The sequence below is a fragment of the Echiichthys vipera genome (assembly GCF_963691815.1).
Source record: "Echiichthys vipera genome assembly, chromosome: 8".
In the NCBI taxonomy this organism is placed as follows: domain Eukaryota; kingdom Metazoa; phylum Chordata; class Actinopteri; order Perciformes; family Trachinidae; genus Echiichthys; species Echiichthys vipera.
Window position 1 is genome coordinate 13,940,331 of NC_139833.1, and position 17,274 is coordinate 13,957,604.

General features: G+C 39.8%; 1 protein-coding gene across 2 annotated transcripts; it reads right to left on the reverse strand.

The window, feature by feature from the left end:
* Positions 1 to 6,186: 6,186 nt before the first annotated feature.
* flad1 (flavin adenine dinucleotide synthetase 1) lies at positions 6,187 to 14,333 on the reverse strand. 2 transcript variants are annotated; one of them, XM_083918563.1, is made up of 11 exons: positions 14,296 to 14,333; positions 12,781 to 12,874; positions 12,384 to 12,552; positions 11,516 to 11,893; positions 9,934 to 10,047; positions 9,591 to 9,858; positions 9,121 to 9,268; positions 8,434 to 8,532; positions 8,042 to 8,231; positions 6,602 to 6,675; positions 6,187 to 6,503 (listed from the first exon to the last, which is right to left on the reverse strand). In XM_083918563.1, the coding sequence occupies exons 2-11, from the start codon at positions 12,786 to 12,788 to the stop codon at positions 6,368 to 6,370; spliced, it is 1,584 nt and encodes a 527-aa protein (XP_083774689.1). In that variant the 5' UTR covers positions 12,789 to 12,874; positions 14,296 to 14,333; the 3' UTR covers positions 6,187 to 6,367. The 2 variants fall into 2 exon arrangements, with proteins under 2 accessions (XP_083774689.1, XP_083774688.1); XM_083918562.1 differs by having other exon boundaries at positions 14,283 to 14,324.
* Positions 14,334 to 17,274: the final 2,941 nt, after the last annotated feature.

Consider the following 17,274-nt stretch of genomic DNA (forward strand, 5'->3'; position numbering starts at 1 on the left):
TTTCCAAAGGCTTTCACAGCTGATCAATATACCACACTTCATATACAATATATGTGGCCTACAGAAGTAAAACAACAGAAACTGTACAACCAGACTTATAATATTCAGTATGAGTACAGTGTTATTTCTATTATTATATACATTTTGTTTCAAAGTTTGCCTCTAATGTATGACTCACATTTGCAAATAATTTCTTAAAATGCAAATTAAAATGCCACATCCCAACACAGCCAACTATAGAAACATTTTTAACACTATTATAGTTTAAATGTACTGCATCATTTACAATAAGAGTTCTATTCAATTCAATTTAATGTATAGTGCCAAATAATAAAAAAGCTAACTCAAGACACTTTACATATAGAGGAGGTCAAGACCACACTCTGACTTATTTATGATTTACAGAGACCCAACAATTCCTCCATGAGCAGCAGCAAGTCACACTATCCTTAATAATAAGTAATATTATTATAGTTATTATATACAGTATTAATCCAGCAATCTTGTGCACACAGTGGCTACGAAAACCTTCCCTTTAACAGACAGGAAAATCGAACAGACCCAGCCCTATGGAGGGCGGACATCTGTCTGCACCGGTTGGGGAGAAAAACAGAGAAAGAGACAGACAGAGAGACAGACAGACACAAAGACACACAGTCAGTCCCAGAGATGCAATAAACCACAAAGGTAACAGTAACTATAATAATAATATCTATAGTAATGTGAATATGACTTACATGTAATGGCAGTTAATATACCAGAGTGATACAAAAAGTAGAAACAACTGAAGCTAAGGTGATAGAAAATGATACTGTATAATAATTATGGTGGTAAATATGATCAGTTCTCTTCTGAAGCAAAGAAACAACAACAACACATGAATCTTAACCATATTTTATGTGTTGCTGAATGTATTTTATGTGAGACTTTGGGTCCTGAAAGCCTCTGAGGATTACCATTGAATAATATTGCAGCCCAGATGAATCGGTGTGCTATTTAATTTCTAAGTAATGGATAATAGTCAGGGCTTTTATTTCCTCTTTGATGGTAAGCAGAATGTGTTCTAAAGAAAATTGTGTAAACTATTCACATTTGTGAAAATTGCGTATTCCTGTCCTGTACATGTAAGATAGCCAATAACAGTGTAATTATTTCTGCTGTGTGCTCACAAAGCAGGCACTTCCAGTGTGACACGTAAACTGTGATGAATGTGGATGGACCAGATTATGATGAAGGAGGTAAAAAACACACATTAGCTGTTTGCCATTTAGCTAAAGCCAGAGCACTTGTCAATAGATATATCAACAGACAGCATTTGTTTTCTTTTTTGTGATTGTGTTTCTAATCAAATCCATTAATTTCACAATTTATACATAAGAGAAACCCAAAGGATGTTCGTCAAAACATCGAAACTAACTTTTTATACTTAAAAAAATGATGTAATCTGAAAGAGGTAAACATACGTAAATATTATTTCCATGCCTGACTTTGGATATTTTACACTGATTCATACAGAAAATTGGCATCAAAAAAAGCCATGGCAGGACTTTCTGGATGCAGTCCTCATCTTAAAAAGCAGGAATCAGTTGACATTGGCTGGGCCTTTCTAGTGTTAAACACCTCTCATCTTTCTAACACCCCGCACCATGTTTAAGTTATGGCTGTTGAGTGCAAATGAGCTCCAGTTGAGTTGAGCTGAGCAGATTTTTTCTCATCAGTTTTCAGCATGCTGGTCGAAGCTTCACAGACCCTGGCCCTTTACATTAAAGTGAGCACGCCGTGTGAAAGGCATTTCTAAATGCATCCCATGTGTGTGCCTACGAGCAGGGGGTCTTGGTTCTGTGTACCAAACTGCGAGCTGTGACAAATTTAGGATTATGAGACTGGCTTTTATTAAAACACACCAAAACCAGACACAAACGAGTAGACACAATTCACGTGGCAGTAAAGCAAAGTGGCCTCCTTCAACTTTCTACCTTCCTTCCTTTCTCTCTTACTTTCATCCACTTTTATTGTGTGACACTTTGATACTGAACATCCTATTTCCCATGTTCTGGTCGGTTGAGTTTACATGCAGATGGGTTGGTAATTTGCATAGACTCAAAGGTCTCCCTTCTCTCCTGATGCTTTCTGACAACGGAGTATCTATTCATCCTCTGTGTTAAGCATCCCTCCTAGGACGTCGTCTGATTTGCTGTCTCATGCTGCTTCAAGTCTCGTTTTACACCGCAGGAACTGCTGAGAAATTGGATTAGGAGCATTTCCTTTAGAGAAGAGCATAGCAGTCTCCAAGGCAGCCTTGCATCATCCGGGCATCTGAAACGGACAGTTTACTCTGATATCAAAGGTTGTCGCATGTTTTTGTACAAAGTCGCACCAAGTCATGCTGTGTCCACTTCCCACACACTGTTAGCTCTGTGGATATATGTATATATGTTACACCTTAAAGCACTGGTGGACTTAGGGGGGACATCAAGCAGGGTATTTGCAAAACAAAAACTTCCCCCTTGGATGCTCTATTAGATAAAACATTATGAAGTAGTACCCTAGGATGCCCTCCCAGCAGAGAAAACATGATTAAGTGCCCTTTAGGGTGCCCTTAAATGGAGGAAACACAATATGATATGATACGATACGATACAATACGATATGATACGATACGGTACGATACGATACGGTGAGATAGGATGCGATATGATGTGGAACGATACGATACGATAATACAATATTGTCAGATCAAGTCTGAAATTTTTCTTGCATCCAACCGGCTCCATTTGCAAATTCAACAAAGACAAAATTGCAAGACAATACACAAGGAAACACATATCCAACACAACACCACAGTCACAGAACACAACATTCTCAAGACCCTTCAACGTACATCTGATCTGATTCTAACCTCATTAAATCAATTTGATGGTGACAATTTGTATTCACTGTTCAGGACGTGTGCTGGTTTCAGCGACAATGTTACTGGCCAATCTAAGTATGTTATTGTGGTAGGCCGATTCATGGAGTTTCTCAAGAGGATGCCCTAAAATCTTTCAGCAGATTTTCATTTGTTGCAGCAATTTTGGCTTTAAGGTGGTGGTCCTACACTTTGCCATTTTGTATTACAATATTGACGAACACTCATAATCACAGAAGTAAAAAACAGAAGAATTTTTCTCCTCGCCCCAAAAGACCTAAGGCAGTGGAGAAAATAAATACATCCTTTTGCAAACAGAGTCAGTGTTGCTTTTCCAGGATAGCAGACGGTCTATCATCACATCACACATGTATTTAAATGAAAACACCTGCTCTATTTTCATTACGTAATTACGATTTGTATCAATCTCAAGCGAATTGTTATCACTCTACTCTACCACTTTGTTTACGCCATGTTGGTGCAGCTCAGGGTTGAAATAGTAAAAGGCCTCTTGCATAGCAGGTGGGTTTAGTCTTGGTATACTACGACTCTGCTTATAAGCCTACTGGGTGCCCTTGCAGGAGAGAAAAAGCGATGCAGTGCCATTGCCCTACATGCTAGAAAAATTTGCCCGAACTCATGCAGCTGTGCCTTTTTTTACTTTTTTCACCCCTGTCCCTCAGATTGAGTCTGCCCCAACCTAAGAGTCCCACCGGGGAGATTCAGAGAAAAGCACTGAGGTGTTTCAGCAGAGTCGTGACGAGTTGTGGTCCTAATGACAAAGAGGTCTGATCACCCCAGTTCTTCTTATCCTCACATCACCTTTATTGCTGCTGTGATCTACTTCCACCCGCAGACCTAAAATCTGTCGTTGGAGAGCCAATTAAGTTTAAATATGCACAGGAGGAAAAAGAAATAGCCACTTTTTCTATTACTGTTTGTTCCACTTCGTCTCAAACAACACAAAAGTTGCTGTATTGGAATTTCAAGAGTGTTTTGTTTGCAGTTTTGCAGATTTCAAACAGACTCTATTTCAAAAGCACAGCAGTGTGAAATTAAGAAATAAGATATTCATAAATATGCAGTGGAAGGCCACATAAAAGATAATTTTAGGCCCCTCAATACCAATATCCTCACACTATGTCACCCTAGACGCTTTTCTGACTCAGTCTTCCGGGTCAAAATCAAAACATCATTTTGAAATTCATAAGAACTGAAGAAGAATCAAGAGTTATAACACACAGCAAAGGCAGTGACTATAGTCGGTAGATACAGTAGTGGAGCCAAGACAGACATGAAGGATGAAGCAGGCAAGTGAGTGTGATAGAGTGACAACTGAGAGGATGAAGACAGAAATGTGGAAGGCAGTTGAACAAAATGACAAATCAACTTCAGAGAGATTTCATACAAATTTCAAAATAAATGTAGCATCCATGATATAGTATTCAGATATTTTACTGCGTTTACTGTGCTGGTTGCACCCATGTCTGCCCCCCCCCCCTGTCACAGGGTTGATATGGGGATGTGATTAATGAGGTATGATACAAAAACAAGTCCTGCTACACAAATCTGCATTCCTTTTTTTTTTGTATTTCTCTTATCTTTGAAATGAAATATTGGACAATCCTTCTTCTGTGGACTCAGAACAGATATTTAAACGAAACCATATGAGAAGTTTACTGGGGCAATGACTCTTCTGAGTGAAACCGCAAACAACTCAGATATCTGAAATGGGACAAGAGGCCCAAAGGAGAAACTTTTATTTTGTAAGGGGTCACAAGCCAAAACTGTTGGGAACCACAGATCTTTGTGTGTCTTTATATTACATTGTGTTTTGTAAGATCATCACATGTTTTTTTAGGAAAAATCTTTAATGTGAAAAGTAACTCATAACTACTGCTGCGGGATAATTGCCTAAAAAGCTTAATATCTCCCTCTGAAATGTAGTGAATTAAACCTAAACCTATAAAGTAACATAAACTACTACAGTAAAGTGCAAGTACCTCTAAATCGTACTGGTATTTGAGTATATAGTAGCAGTAGTTAATATAGTAGTTACTATCCACATGTAAGCCACGTCCCTGCAAGTGATAGGTCTACTTAGAGAAAAGGACCACTATAAAAGTAATGAATTATGAATGACGTAATATTTCAGGTGGCAATATCAATCAAATTATATTACAGCAATTACAGAGAAACAGAGGAAACTGAGGGACTAGAACTTTACAATAAATATGACTTCAGACTATAGCTCAGGGCTATGTGTCTATATATGTAATGTCATTTGTAAAGCACTTCTTGAATTAAAGGTGCAATATATATTAAATAAATATCATCTAAAATCTGATTCTTCTTCCTCCACATAATATAGCCTACTTGTAAATAGGGCAAAGTTTGTGTCCCACTGGGAGCCAGCCTCAGACACATTGTAATGAATAGACTACAATTTTCTTCCACACAAATATCATAATTCCAGACAATGTCCCGGTGCTTTTACAGCAGCACCAAAACACACACCATTACATTTGTGCTGCGATTATGAAGCCTCTGCTCATTGTCTCTTTTATTACTGTTATTATTAATAAATTAAGCAAGCCAGCCGTGAAGCCCGGACAGATAAGTTAGGGGGGAAAGGAGGGGGGGGGTCTGGAGGTGGTAATTGCTGGTGTAACCGTGTGTGCTACCCCGCGGTGGCCTCGTAAGCGACCCGCTTTATTAGATCGGCCGGTATCGATCCTCGCTGCGCGGCGTTGACTAATCTCCAGGCGGGGAGGAAGGGTGGGGGAAGAGAGAGACAGGATCGATAAGCCTGGATTCAATCATGTCTGGAAACAGAGAAGGTAATTCATTGTGATCACGTGTGCTTAATGCAAAGGAGAAAAAAAAGTGAGAACAACGCGCCCGTGAGGTGCTCAAAGGGAACTGCATCAGGGAGGTTTTCCACAGTGAAGAGATGCTCGGTTAAATAAGCTGCAGTGTGCGAATGTGGATTCTCAAGTGAGACACGGATGAGTCAATATGAGCCTGTCAGCTGACCTTCAGCAGTCTGTCCATGCTGCTGCACAAGCAGATTTTCTTACCTTGACAAAACTCTTCCAACATTACTTAGGAATTCATTTGGATAGAGGCTTTGTTCTTATTGCACACATAAATAAGAGAGCGATATTGGGTTAGGTCGTGCATGCTGCATTCTGTATGTGAAACTCCTCTTAAAATAGTAACATGACAATAGGAAAGATGACTCAAAATGATCTTTTATTCAACAACACAGAGAGCCGTGACTTTAGGCGGATACATGTATAAAACAAACAGAGCGCACACAGACTTCATTTACAATCTCATTCTGCAAATATTCACGTGAAGACCGGATGAAAGAGTCCCATGTTTTAAAATATATATATGTATATATGAAAGGTGGCTCCATCTGCTACAGGTGACACAGTGGGAAGTGAGACTACATCAGTCACGGTTGTTTCGCTCCTCTTCTTCGTTCTCCAGGAGGTAGGCCGGCTTGTATCGCGTCACCCCCTTGTCGTCCACCATCTGGAGGGAAGCGTTTCGACAGGTGTTGTCCATACTGCCCAGTGAAGTGTACCTGCAGGTGGACAGAGGTTTAAGACCGAATAATTCTGCACTTGTTGCTGTGATGTTGTGAATAATGCAGCATACAGAAAGTGTGGAACGTATTCTTACCCTTTATCATAAAGAATACAGTAGGGCACATATAACGTCCTCAGGAACTGCCAGATGTCATGATACGTCCAGTCCTGTGGAACGTTGGAAGACATCAAATTTAATTGGTAAGGGAACTCATCCTCAGTGGACCCCTTTGAGATGCACTCGTGTGATGAGGGGTTAAATAAATTACCGTAAAATTAGGTCAACTGGTGTGCTTCTCCTGTGTGTATCATATGTACCATTGTGGCAGTATGACTGTTAACAGCCCTTTCCATTTCTAAATACATTAGCAAATCTAAAATAAAGCAAAACATCTATTCTTCAGTGTTCAATATGTGTTAAGAATGTGTCACAGATGTGTTAGACTCGCATCACTGGATTATTGGGTCGCATTATTATTATAAAAGTGTACCTAGTGTGTGTGTGTGTGTGTGTGTGTGTGTGTGTGTGTGTGTGTGTGTGTGTGTGTCAGGGGGAGCAAAAATACTCACAACATAATTTAAAGCCTCACAAATGCAGTATCACTGCAGGGCTGTTGAATTGCATTAAACTGTGCAGGTGCTATGATATTTTGTTCACACCCTGTAGATCTGCACTCTGAAACTTCAGTCAAGATGACAAATAACATTAAGTTTAACAAGGGGAAATTGCCTGGCTGGGCCAGTGAAAACAGATTTGTATTACCAGTCAAAAAGCAGTTTTTCCTGCAGCGCTTTATAGACTGTAACTTTAGAAATGGGGGGACACTGAAGGACTGCTTGGTATTTATTTTATAATTAATGCCTGCAGGTGCTCTTAAGATAAAAAATCAGTTGAGGTAAGGTTCAGCTGTTAGGTAAAGGGTACATATGCTCGTTTTCAGATTTATTGGGTTTCCACTAGAACATGTTTATATGCTTTAATGTTCAATTCTTTTTCTCATACTGTCTGTCTGAACATACAGTGTATGTATTCACCCTCAGCCTGAAACGCTCAGTTTTAGCACCTGTCTCTTTAAGATTGCCTATGAAAAATCCCAGTCTGCGCTGATTGGTCACCATTTCCAGGTATTCTGCATCTGCACTCAGTGTCTGTGCACCATCATTGCAGCCTGTAGCAGCCCTTTCTACATACATATAGTATAGTTATGACATCACAATGGTACAGAAGTCCTGACAACTTGTTTAAGGGTGCAGTTTCTGAATACAGGCTGTTTTGATACTTTCACAGTATTTATATAGCACCTCGACCTACTTTATAATTAAACAAAAAAAGAAAAGAATATCACTTTGTACAATATGGGAGCTTGAACTTTAACTTGTCTTTTGGTTGCATGTACTTCTCCCAAGTGGATGATCGTAGACCCTCTTACATGATATAACTTTGTGCCACAAAATATAGGAAGAAATACAAAACAGAGAAATATAAAACATAATTAAACAGTATATCTTTATGTAATTTGGGTGTGCATCTCACTAGTAATGGGTTGACTCTCATGTAGTCTGGCCAGCCGGGGTCAGTGGGACACATGGCTGTGAGTGTGTGTGAGTAGGGGTCACTCCTCCTGGTCCCCATGAGGACAGCTTTGAGCTCCGGTGTCCTCTCCTGCACTTCACTCAGTGCCTGCCGTATATTGCCCTCCACAGAGATGATCCCCAAGTCATACCTACGGGAGACACATCTCCAAATAATGAGCTTTACTGTGACATAGAGTATTAGGGCATCTTCTAGACAACTATCTAGACTGGTTATGACTGCTGACTCCTTTTAAGTTAAAATATATTAAAATACATGAATCTGCAAAGAAAAAAAAACAATCAGCTGAAATGTGTTTCTCAACAGTGCAAAAGGGTAGGCTGGTGGTTCACCTTTTTATCGTGTTTTGAAGGAATCTTTCCATTTCTGGGAATGGAGAGACAATTCGGATATACAGGGCTTTCACCTTGTCTTTACCATCTGGATATCGCCTGAGAGTGACAGGAGCAGAGAAATGGACATTTTAAAAAAATTTAAAAAAAGATAAATAAATATGAAGGGCACAGAAAAAGATTAGATGTTTCACTTATCACCATCTCCAGCTATCTATCCAATACGGGTCAACAAAAGATGGACTTGTACTTATATAGCGCCGTCCTAGTCTCAATCACTCAAAACCCTTTTACACACACATTCCACAGTGTCATCTATTCATCAGGATCTAAAACACACGCACGCACACCCCCTTTGGGAGCAAAATGGGGTTTAATGTCTTGTCCAGGGACACTTTGACATGCGGACTGGAGGAGCCGGGAATCCAACCTCCGATCTACATCCTGAGCCACAGAAAAGTTAAAATTTTAGCCTGTCTTGTCCATATTTTTCTCAGTCTCGCTCATTTTCTTCTTCACTTACTTCTTACAGTGATGCCCCACTGTGCAGGAGTGGTTTCATTATGTTTTTAATTTTACCCTCTCTTTCATCTCTTCTCTCTCACGTCATATGTTGTCTCCTGATCAAAACCATGCCCTACCCCGAAATGTTCTAATCGTCCCAGCCGTCCTGTCCCCTCCTGTTACCGTTTCAGTGCTGCGTAGTAGAGATGGAGCAGCGCCGTGCAGTCTTTTCCGCCGTTGAAGCCCACGCAGACTTCCTCTGTCGAATACTGATCCAGTGCAGCCTCTAACGTTTTCAGCGCAGACATGACTTTCTCACCCAAGGGTGTGCCTGTGGGGATTGAAATCCACAGCGACACTTGAATGTAGTTGAATTATCAGTCATTCTTATATCAAATTCAGAGTAAAAGATATCTGACTGTCCTTTGTTTATTGTACTGATGCTTGATTCTATTCTCTGTTCAGTCTCATGCCAGTTATATTCTTTTTTATACGTCACTTTGATTTGACAGGGATAATAATTTCTTACATCTTTTTGACTTCTTTATTGGTCCCAATGTTTGTGTAAAATCTAAGAGTTCTCTGCAACACTCATGTTATATTAAGTTTAACTATCATCTTTCACCACCCTCTGCCCTCTTTCTCCCCCTCACCGCTGTTGGCCAGTGTGTACACCTCAGCACTGGCGATGGACACCGGGTCAGTAACCAAGGGCACCACGCTACCCTTGGGCAGTTCGTCCAGCAGCTGTGCCCGTGATTTGTCAACCTCCTCCTGGCTATCGGAGTCCAGGACCAGCCTGACTTTGTGATAGTTGCTTAACCAGTCAGGGTAGGAGCCGAGAGCCACCTTCCGGCCCCAATCTGCCTGCAGTTTGGTCAAAATGGGAGCGATATCTGCTTCCTCTGCATCCACGAACACCTAATGCGAAGATCTCAGGTTATCAAAAACATATTAAGCTGGATTTGTAAATGATAGGTATCGTCATGGTGTTACCTCACGGGTGTGAAAAGTGGTTCCTGAACCAGCAAAGAGGTGCTCTAGCCCAGTGAAGGCTCTTTCCATCAGAGACGGGATCCCAGGAAAGACGTACACGTTACGCACACTGACCTGGAAGAAGAAGGTGAAGACATCATAAACTAAATGAGTATATGGGCCAGACAGTTCGTGTTTTCCTAAACCCACATGTTGCAGCCATTATACATGTATTTGTTATTTATTCTTTTGAACAGTTGGTAGAGTATAGGTGCAGGAAGGCATATAAGCGAGCTCCCCACGGGTAGAAGTGATTGGAGACTAGGATGAGCACATCTTTTTTTGACCGTGTAGCCATACACACACACTGTTGTTTTGATGTATTGTTATATTATAAGAATAAACAGTCTTGAAAGCTCTTGAAGACATCTGTATCGAGTTCACACATCCATACTAGTTTTACCCAGTCTAAGCGATCGTGGTAGTTTTGAGTAGCAATAGTCACCACACCTAAGTTTGATGAATCTGTGTTTATTTCCGGTACATGGACCGACAATTCTTATGTATTTTAAAAGGTGGTTAACATCTCAAAACTATTAAGTGTTTTTATTTTTACTAAAACAGTCTAGCTTCTATTTAATGTTTTGTAATGGGGCCCTTAATTTAGTCAGTGAGTCTAATCAGGACACTGGAAGGTAGGGATATCCTATGAAGGTTTTATGTGAACATAAAAATACAGATGCACAGGCACTATTCCTAATAAACTATCAGGGTTCAACGTTTAATAAAATCGACGTATGTCCATTTTTACTTGCCCTATATAAATGTTTTTTTTAAATGTATTAGCGGTTATCAGATAACAACAAATACTAATAACTGTCATGTTTAATCTTTATTTAAGAAAGGTGTTAAGGTTGATGTTATTTGGAAACTTGGTATTGTTGTTGGTATTCTTACGTTAACCTTAAAGGGATACGTTACCCATTTCAATCCAGGTATGTGACATGGCGATGTGGACGTTGTGTTCAGATGAATGGTGTTTGACCAGCCTCCGTAGCAGAAGTTCCCATGGAACGGAGAATCAGAGATCTGCTGAAAACTGCTGAATGATGCAAAAGAGATCTCCACCACAGAGACAGGCCAAACACCGTTCATCTGACCACAATGCCCAACTTACAACAGTACAGACCTGGATTAAAATGAGCAAAGTATCTCTTTAACCAATGTCACTCCTCGATTAGAGGCGCGTCACTCGCCTTCTGCTGTTCCACTGGAACATCCTTTTCAGCAACAACCATGTTTCACTCTCAGCTATCTGCAACACAAATGCTCGTGGGAATTCTGTTTTCTATAAATGTTCAACGTAAGTTTGCCCATTGTGAGAAGGTGTTTTTCACTTCTGCAGTCTCCGCTAAGCAGTTCATGTTGCAATCTGAAAAGTTGTGTTAGCTAAACAAATTTCTTTAGCCCCAAAAAGGCCTCCTGGAAAAGTTCTGGTCCTTTAAATCAAATTTTGTGTTTTTATGACAACATGATCAAGGATTTAACAATTGCAGCTTGATGAAAGAACTAAGCTACCCCCCCACAGTGGTATTTCACTTACCACTGGGTAGCGGAGCAGTTGTCCAGTCTGAGGGTCAGTTCCATAGTTGAGATTGGCTGAGCGAGGCACAAATGCCAGCTTCATAGCAGCACTGTTCTTATCCGTCACTCCGAAGAATTCCTCAACCAGCTGCGTTAGCTCAGGGTGGGGATATAACTCCTCCTTGAACGCCATGCCGATGCTCTCAAGGGTGACGTCGTCATGGGTGGGGCCTATTCCCCCTGAGGTGAAGAGGTGTGTATACTGAGGGGAAAGGAGGGCCACCTCTTTGGCGATGACCTCCTGTAAATCTGGTATGACTGTTATGCGCTGCACAGACACTCCGAGCTTCCTTAGTGCCTTTGAAAGAAAGGCACTGTTTGTGTCCCGTGTGTGACCCTGAGAGAAGAGACAGTTAGTTTAGGACCCAGAGTTCCCATGAACATTCAAAGACTTAACAATGACTCCAAGGACTTGGTTGATGAAATTCAATGACAATGAGTATGGTTTGAGGGGGGGACATGACATTGGACAAAATCAAAGCCTTCATCTTTTAATCATGTCAAGTCAAAAAATAGTGGGGAACTTGTCATTCTAAACCGAGCACTGCTGCCACATCAAATAACCATCATGTGGTTTTCCTGGGGATATACAATGAAGATCCTGGACTGCATAGAAGCCCAGAGAGCTGGGGCATACTAATGAATGGGGATGTAATGTTAGAATGTAAAAATCATACTTTGAAATGTGTGGATGTATTAGAAAAAAAAAAGAAATGTATTTAGATTTTCACAAATCCACAATCTTTAAAGGATTCTTAGTGGGATACTGTCAATCCCAAATACGTCTTAGTCGTTCAAAACACAAGTATCTATCAACACTAAATCACCTTGAGTATCTCATCTCCGATGATGAGAATGGCCGCAGTGGGAGCATCCCCGTTGCCTGCAGTGGACGGACTAGAGCCCTGGTGGGTTGTGGACATGGTTGCTTTGGAGAGTTGAGCCGCCAGTCTCCTCACACGAACCACTGTTCCACTCAGTTTGGGAAAAGCAAGGCTAGAAGACAAAAGGAAAAATGATTATGACACTGTTCATGAAGCATTTACGTAAGTTATGCTCTCTGACAAAAAGTCACAAGTCTCCCTGGTCAACAGCAACTCTATCTTGACATACAGTAAAATGCAATGTATCGCAAATTGGCTTTTATAGTGGGTTATTTATACACTTTTTGTTGCTTTTGTGATGGCCCATTATGTTATAAGTAAAGTTGATTTTGAATCTTACGTCAGCATGAAGAACTCATGTGGAGTGTCCCAAAATGTTTCATTACAGTTCAGGCCTTCTTCTTCTTCATAACTTGTCTCCTAACAGGGAGCATCTTGGAAGAGACACATGAAAGAACAGATTAGAGGAAGAAAGACAATAAAGGTGAAAGAAGACTACTGCAGCAGCAGCAGCACAGAGTGCATCAACTAATAATGATTTCACATCAGTTGTTTCTTGACAATCTAATTCTATTTAATGAGTCTGTTAACCGTACTTTAAATACTATATAGTTCGACCACAGTGGTCGCATATGCATCAATGATACTGATAGACTTTCATACTTGATTGTCAAACTATGAATTTGTGACATTGCAGGTATGGTCCGTCTACAACTTATATGAAGCAGATTTGAAGGATTGACAAATAATTCTAAAACACGTTGATGGGACTGACGATGGCACAAAAATACGTAATAAGGAGGACTTGTCAAGATATGTGTGTTAACTACCGTATACGTAGGGAACTGAGAGGATGGAGATCAGGGATCTTCTACGTTTTTAGGCTAAAGACCCTAAAGATTAAAATTGAGTTGCATATTAAATTGGGCAGCTAGGGCTACCTAAAGCCTTTACACACTGCTTTTTATAGTGCATACAATAATTAGATATTACACTGATCATTATAAACATATTCATATACATCATTTGTCAATGTTAAACATATATTTGGAAGGCACATTGAATCCTTAAGCTCAATTGTAGCTGTGCATGGCTACCTTAGTGGCTACCTTGCCTATGAGCAGTATCAGGTTGTGTAAACGTATCTATTTATTTTTTCACAAATGTATATTTGCTGTCAAAACGGTGAATTCATGTTAATGTATATTTTCAAACATATTACTGAAAAAAAAGAAAAACGTTGCAAAGATTATCCAATAATTTGGCGGACAGGCTGCAGTCACTCCGAGGACCCCCCTGGGTGTCCCAGAACCTCTGTTGAAGATCTCTGGTTTAGTAGACACCTGCCAGTTCAGCGATCAAAAGAGGTTACGTTAACGTAAAGGTAGTTTCGATGCATTTTTCCGACCTCGGTGGTTATGACGGTCTCTCTGTATGTTGACGTGTGGCCTTCACGTTGTTTGTAACGTTATTCCAAGGATATGACAGATGCAGCAGGAGCTACCATCTTCACTTGACTGCTCATTCGTAACACTGTAACGTAACACCTAACGTTATGTAACAAAATAGTTAAATTAAACTCTTGCACATTCATTAAGAAACTACCACAAAGTAGGGCTTTATAACAATTAAATCGATTCCATTAACATTAACTATAGATGTCAAGTCTCCTTGCTAGGTTAACGTACTTAACAGCACACTAGCAACAAGAACATTAGTCATTCACCTTCACAGTAAGTTAAGTTCTGTCTATTACTGCCGGCTTCTCTCCACCGCCACATATTGTGAAGAAACATATATATATATATAACAGATATTTTGGAAACCAAACTCATCAAATACCGGGACAACTTACTCCTGAGTCGAAGATATGACCTCGTTACGTGCCCAAACGTTTGTGGCTACATGTCATTCAAAGTACCGTTCCGTTAGCCGTCCAATCAGAAATAAGAACGCGCTCCCCAAGTGTTCCGAGAGCCAATCAGGTTAAAGGAGGTCCGTCTTAACGCTCGGCCCTTTTTACGTACACGGAAGTAACTGAACGATGATCTTGTGCTAGAATCAGTAAAGACGATGCGGAACGATATAATGTTTGGTAAAAATTAAATACGCTACACGAACGGTACATACAACTCGTCTATGTGCGAGTTGGCACTTTGCACAACTCAAATAGCATGATGCTAACCGATGCTAACAGCTCCCAAGACAAGACTTCTCCGTCTTCTTCTCTTGTGCTAATCACGGTGTATTAATGTGCCTCGTCTGCCTCTGGTGGCTGGAGGAGCCACAGTAACCAAGACTACCACCGTCTAGACTTCATGCTGCTGTTGGCTTTCTTGTTTAATGGGTGGCGCATGTTTGCATGTCTGCAAATTGAAACAAAGTGGAAGTTGAATAGTGTATTTTCCACAGTACTGTAGTGGTTTGAGGACACGTGGTGGATTAAGATTATATGCAAACATAATAAAAATTAATTAAAAAAATAATACATTTTGGTTCTGAGGGCAAGTCATGCCAAGAAACTTGTGGAGTCCATTCAAGCAATCATAATATTTAGCTGTCAGAACATATTAAGTGTAGCTTAATATAATATCATGGTGTTTAACCATATCATTATTAATACCTTTTTTAAAGTATTTCAGATAAGTCTGCAAATGAAGGTCGCTTGTATGAAAGTAATTTATTTGCCAGGAAAACAAATCGAATTGAAAAAATATAATTATGATGAAACATACTGATGGTATGTCCAAATAATTAAATATTAAGTCAGAATTAAAAACAAATATCTAAGTTAGAATAATACATATATTTCATAATTTTTACTTTAAAAGTTAAGGTTTTGACAACATTTTTTGACTTTTTTTATTTTCAGCAAATCGTAAAGTGGCTGCCACTATGATAAAGCGGCATAAGCCAATCCCCAGAGTGATATGCCAGTCAGTACTGCGGCATATACAGGCCTATATCAATCCCCTGGCGGTTTATTCTGCTCATGGCAGCAGCACGTGCTGATCCTCTGGCACCTAATGCCCCTCATTACAATGGCATTCACTGATCTCCAGAGTCCACCGGCACATATCATTTCCTAACAGCAGATGCTTCTTAAAAGCTTTAGGCCCCTGCCAATGACAAACAGTAAAGTAATTCATATATCTTAGCCAATGTACCTACAGCTAATATTAGACCAAGCTATTGTTAGCCTAGCCACCATAGCAGCTTGTGTCATGGTGATAGCAACAGTTTACTCATTCAAAGTAGCCAATTTATGGTAAATAATACATACTATGCTGTATGTAATGTGTTGTTAATGTTTTAAATTATGTAATGTGTGATTACGTTCTACTATCAAAATACTAAATACATTTAAGTGACAGTTAATGTTAGTTTGCTCTAAAGTTTGGGTACATCAGCAACGATTTTCAAAGCATCACATGTCCCTACAATAGAACAGACGAGAGAAACTTATACATTTCTTTGAATTGCTTTTTTGGCTTGAAATGTCTGTGATTGAAAAGTCAAACAGACTACGGTAGCTAGGCTAATAGCCATGTTAGCTGAGCGGGAACCATAGGACCCGGGGAACATAGGGATGATCCCCATGCTATTGAAGCATACGTGCAGGCTGTGACTTATCTGATTCTCTCTTGCCCGATTAATTAATGAAAAGTTTGGGTCCCGGGCGGACATTTACTTTCTCTTTTGGGTCTCCAGTTGAAGAAGTTTGGGAAACCCTGCACTAGGGCATCAGTACATGCCGCTGTAGCCTACCATATGGTATACCATTAGTTATTCTTCAATCTCAACGTCACTCTTTATTATTGTTTTTCCTATAACTTTTCCTGGCAGACATAGGCCTGTTTCACAGACACTGTATTTTGCAAATCAAAAGTGTGACTAATAACATTAACTATGGTTCTGTTCTTTTCATGTGTCCCAGTAGGCCACGTGACAGTGAGCCAACCTATAGGCTACAATAGGAGAACCCTAAAACCACAGCATCTAAAAAGAATTCACCCATCATTTATTTTGTTCCTTTCTTACTGCCACATGTCCAAATGTTTTCTGTGACAAATAGCCAAGTTTGCAAATGAAAAGATCTATACTGGGTGCAGCAGGTCCACAGTGCGTATTAGGGTTAAGTCAGATGCCTTGCTCAAGGACATGTTGTCTACGTGTTAGAATCCATGTGTTTTTGAACTAGTTTGCTTTCCATATGTTCAAGGACATGTTAACCTGTTGTTCATTGTTTAGGGTACGACATGAGCAGAGTCACTTTCAAAAGTTTTAACAAATAGAAGAACAAGATTATTCTATTATTATTTTTGTCCGCACCATTCATTTCAGTGACATTAGGATAAATAACAGGAACTCCCCTTCTATTTAATGCAATAAAGTTCAACAACATCCTCCAAAATGGTCCTACTATTAAATCAACGTCTCTCTGAAACAGCTTCAACTCAGAATAAACCATTTAACTTTCATGAGGGATTAATTGCAAAACTGCTATTTTATACTGGCAACTGAGTTAAATGTAAATGTGTATGATACTATCGGGATAAATCCATATGTAGGTCACCACGCAGCCTCTACAACCAATAACAATAGGTCATTCAAATTAGAAATACTTTAATAATCCCAGGGGGGGAATTATTTTCGTTACAAAATTCCAGATATACAAACAACAAACATTATACAGACAACATATATTAGAAAAAAACAAAGGGATACTACAAGGCTGCTATATAAGAGATACTATGGTTGATAAGATGGAAGACTAGATTTTTCTTTTGTAAAAAAAAAAAGAAGAGAAAATGCAGCTGTCAGTTGTGGTGAG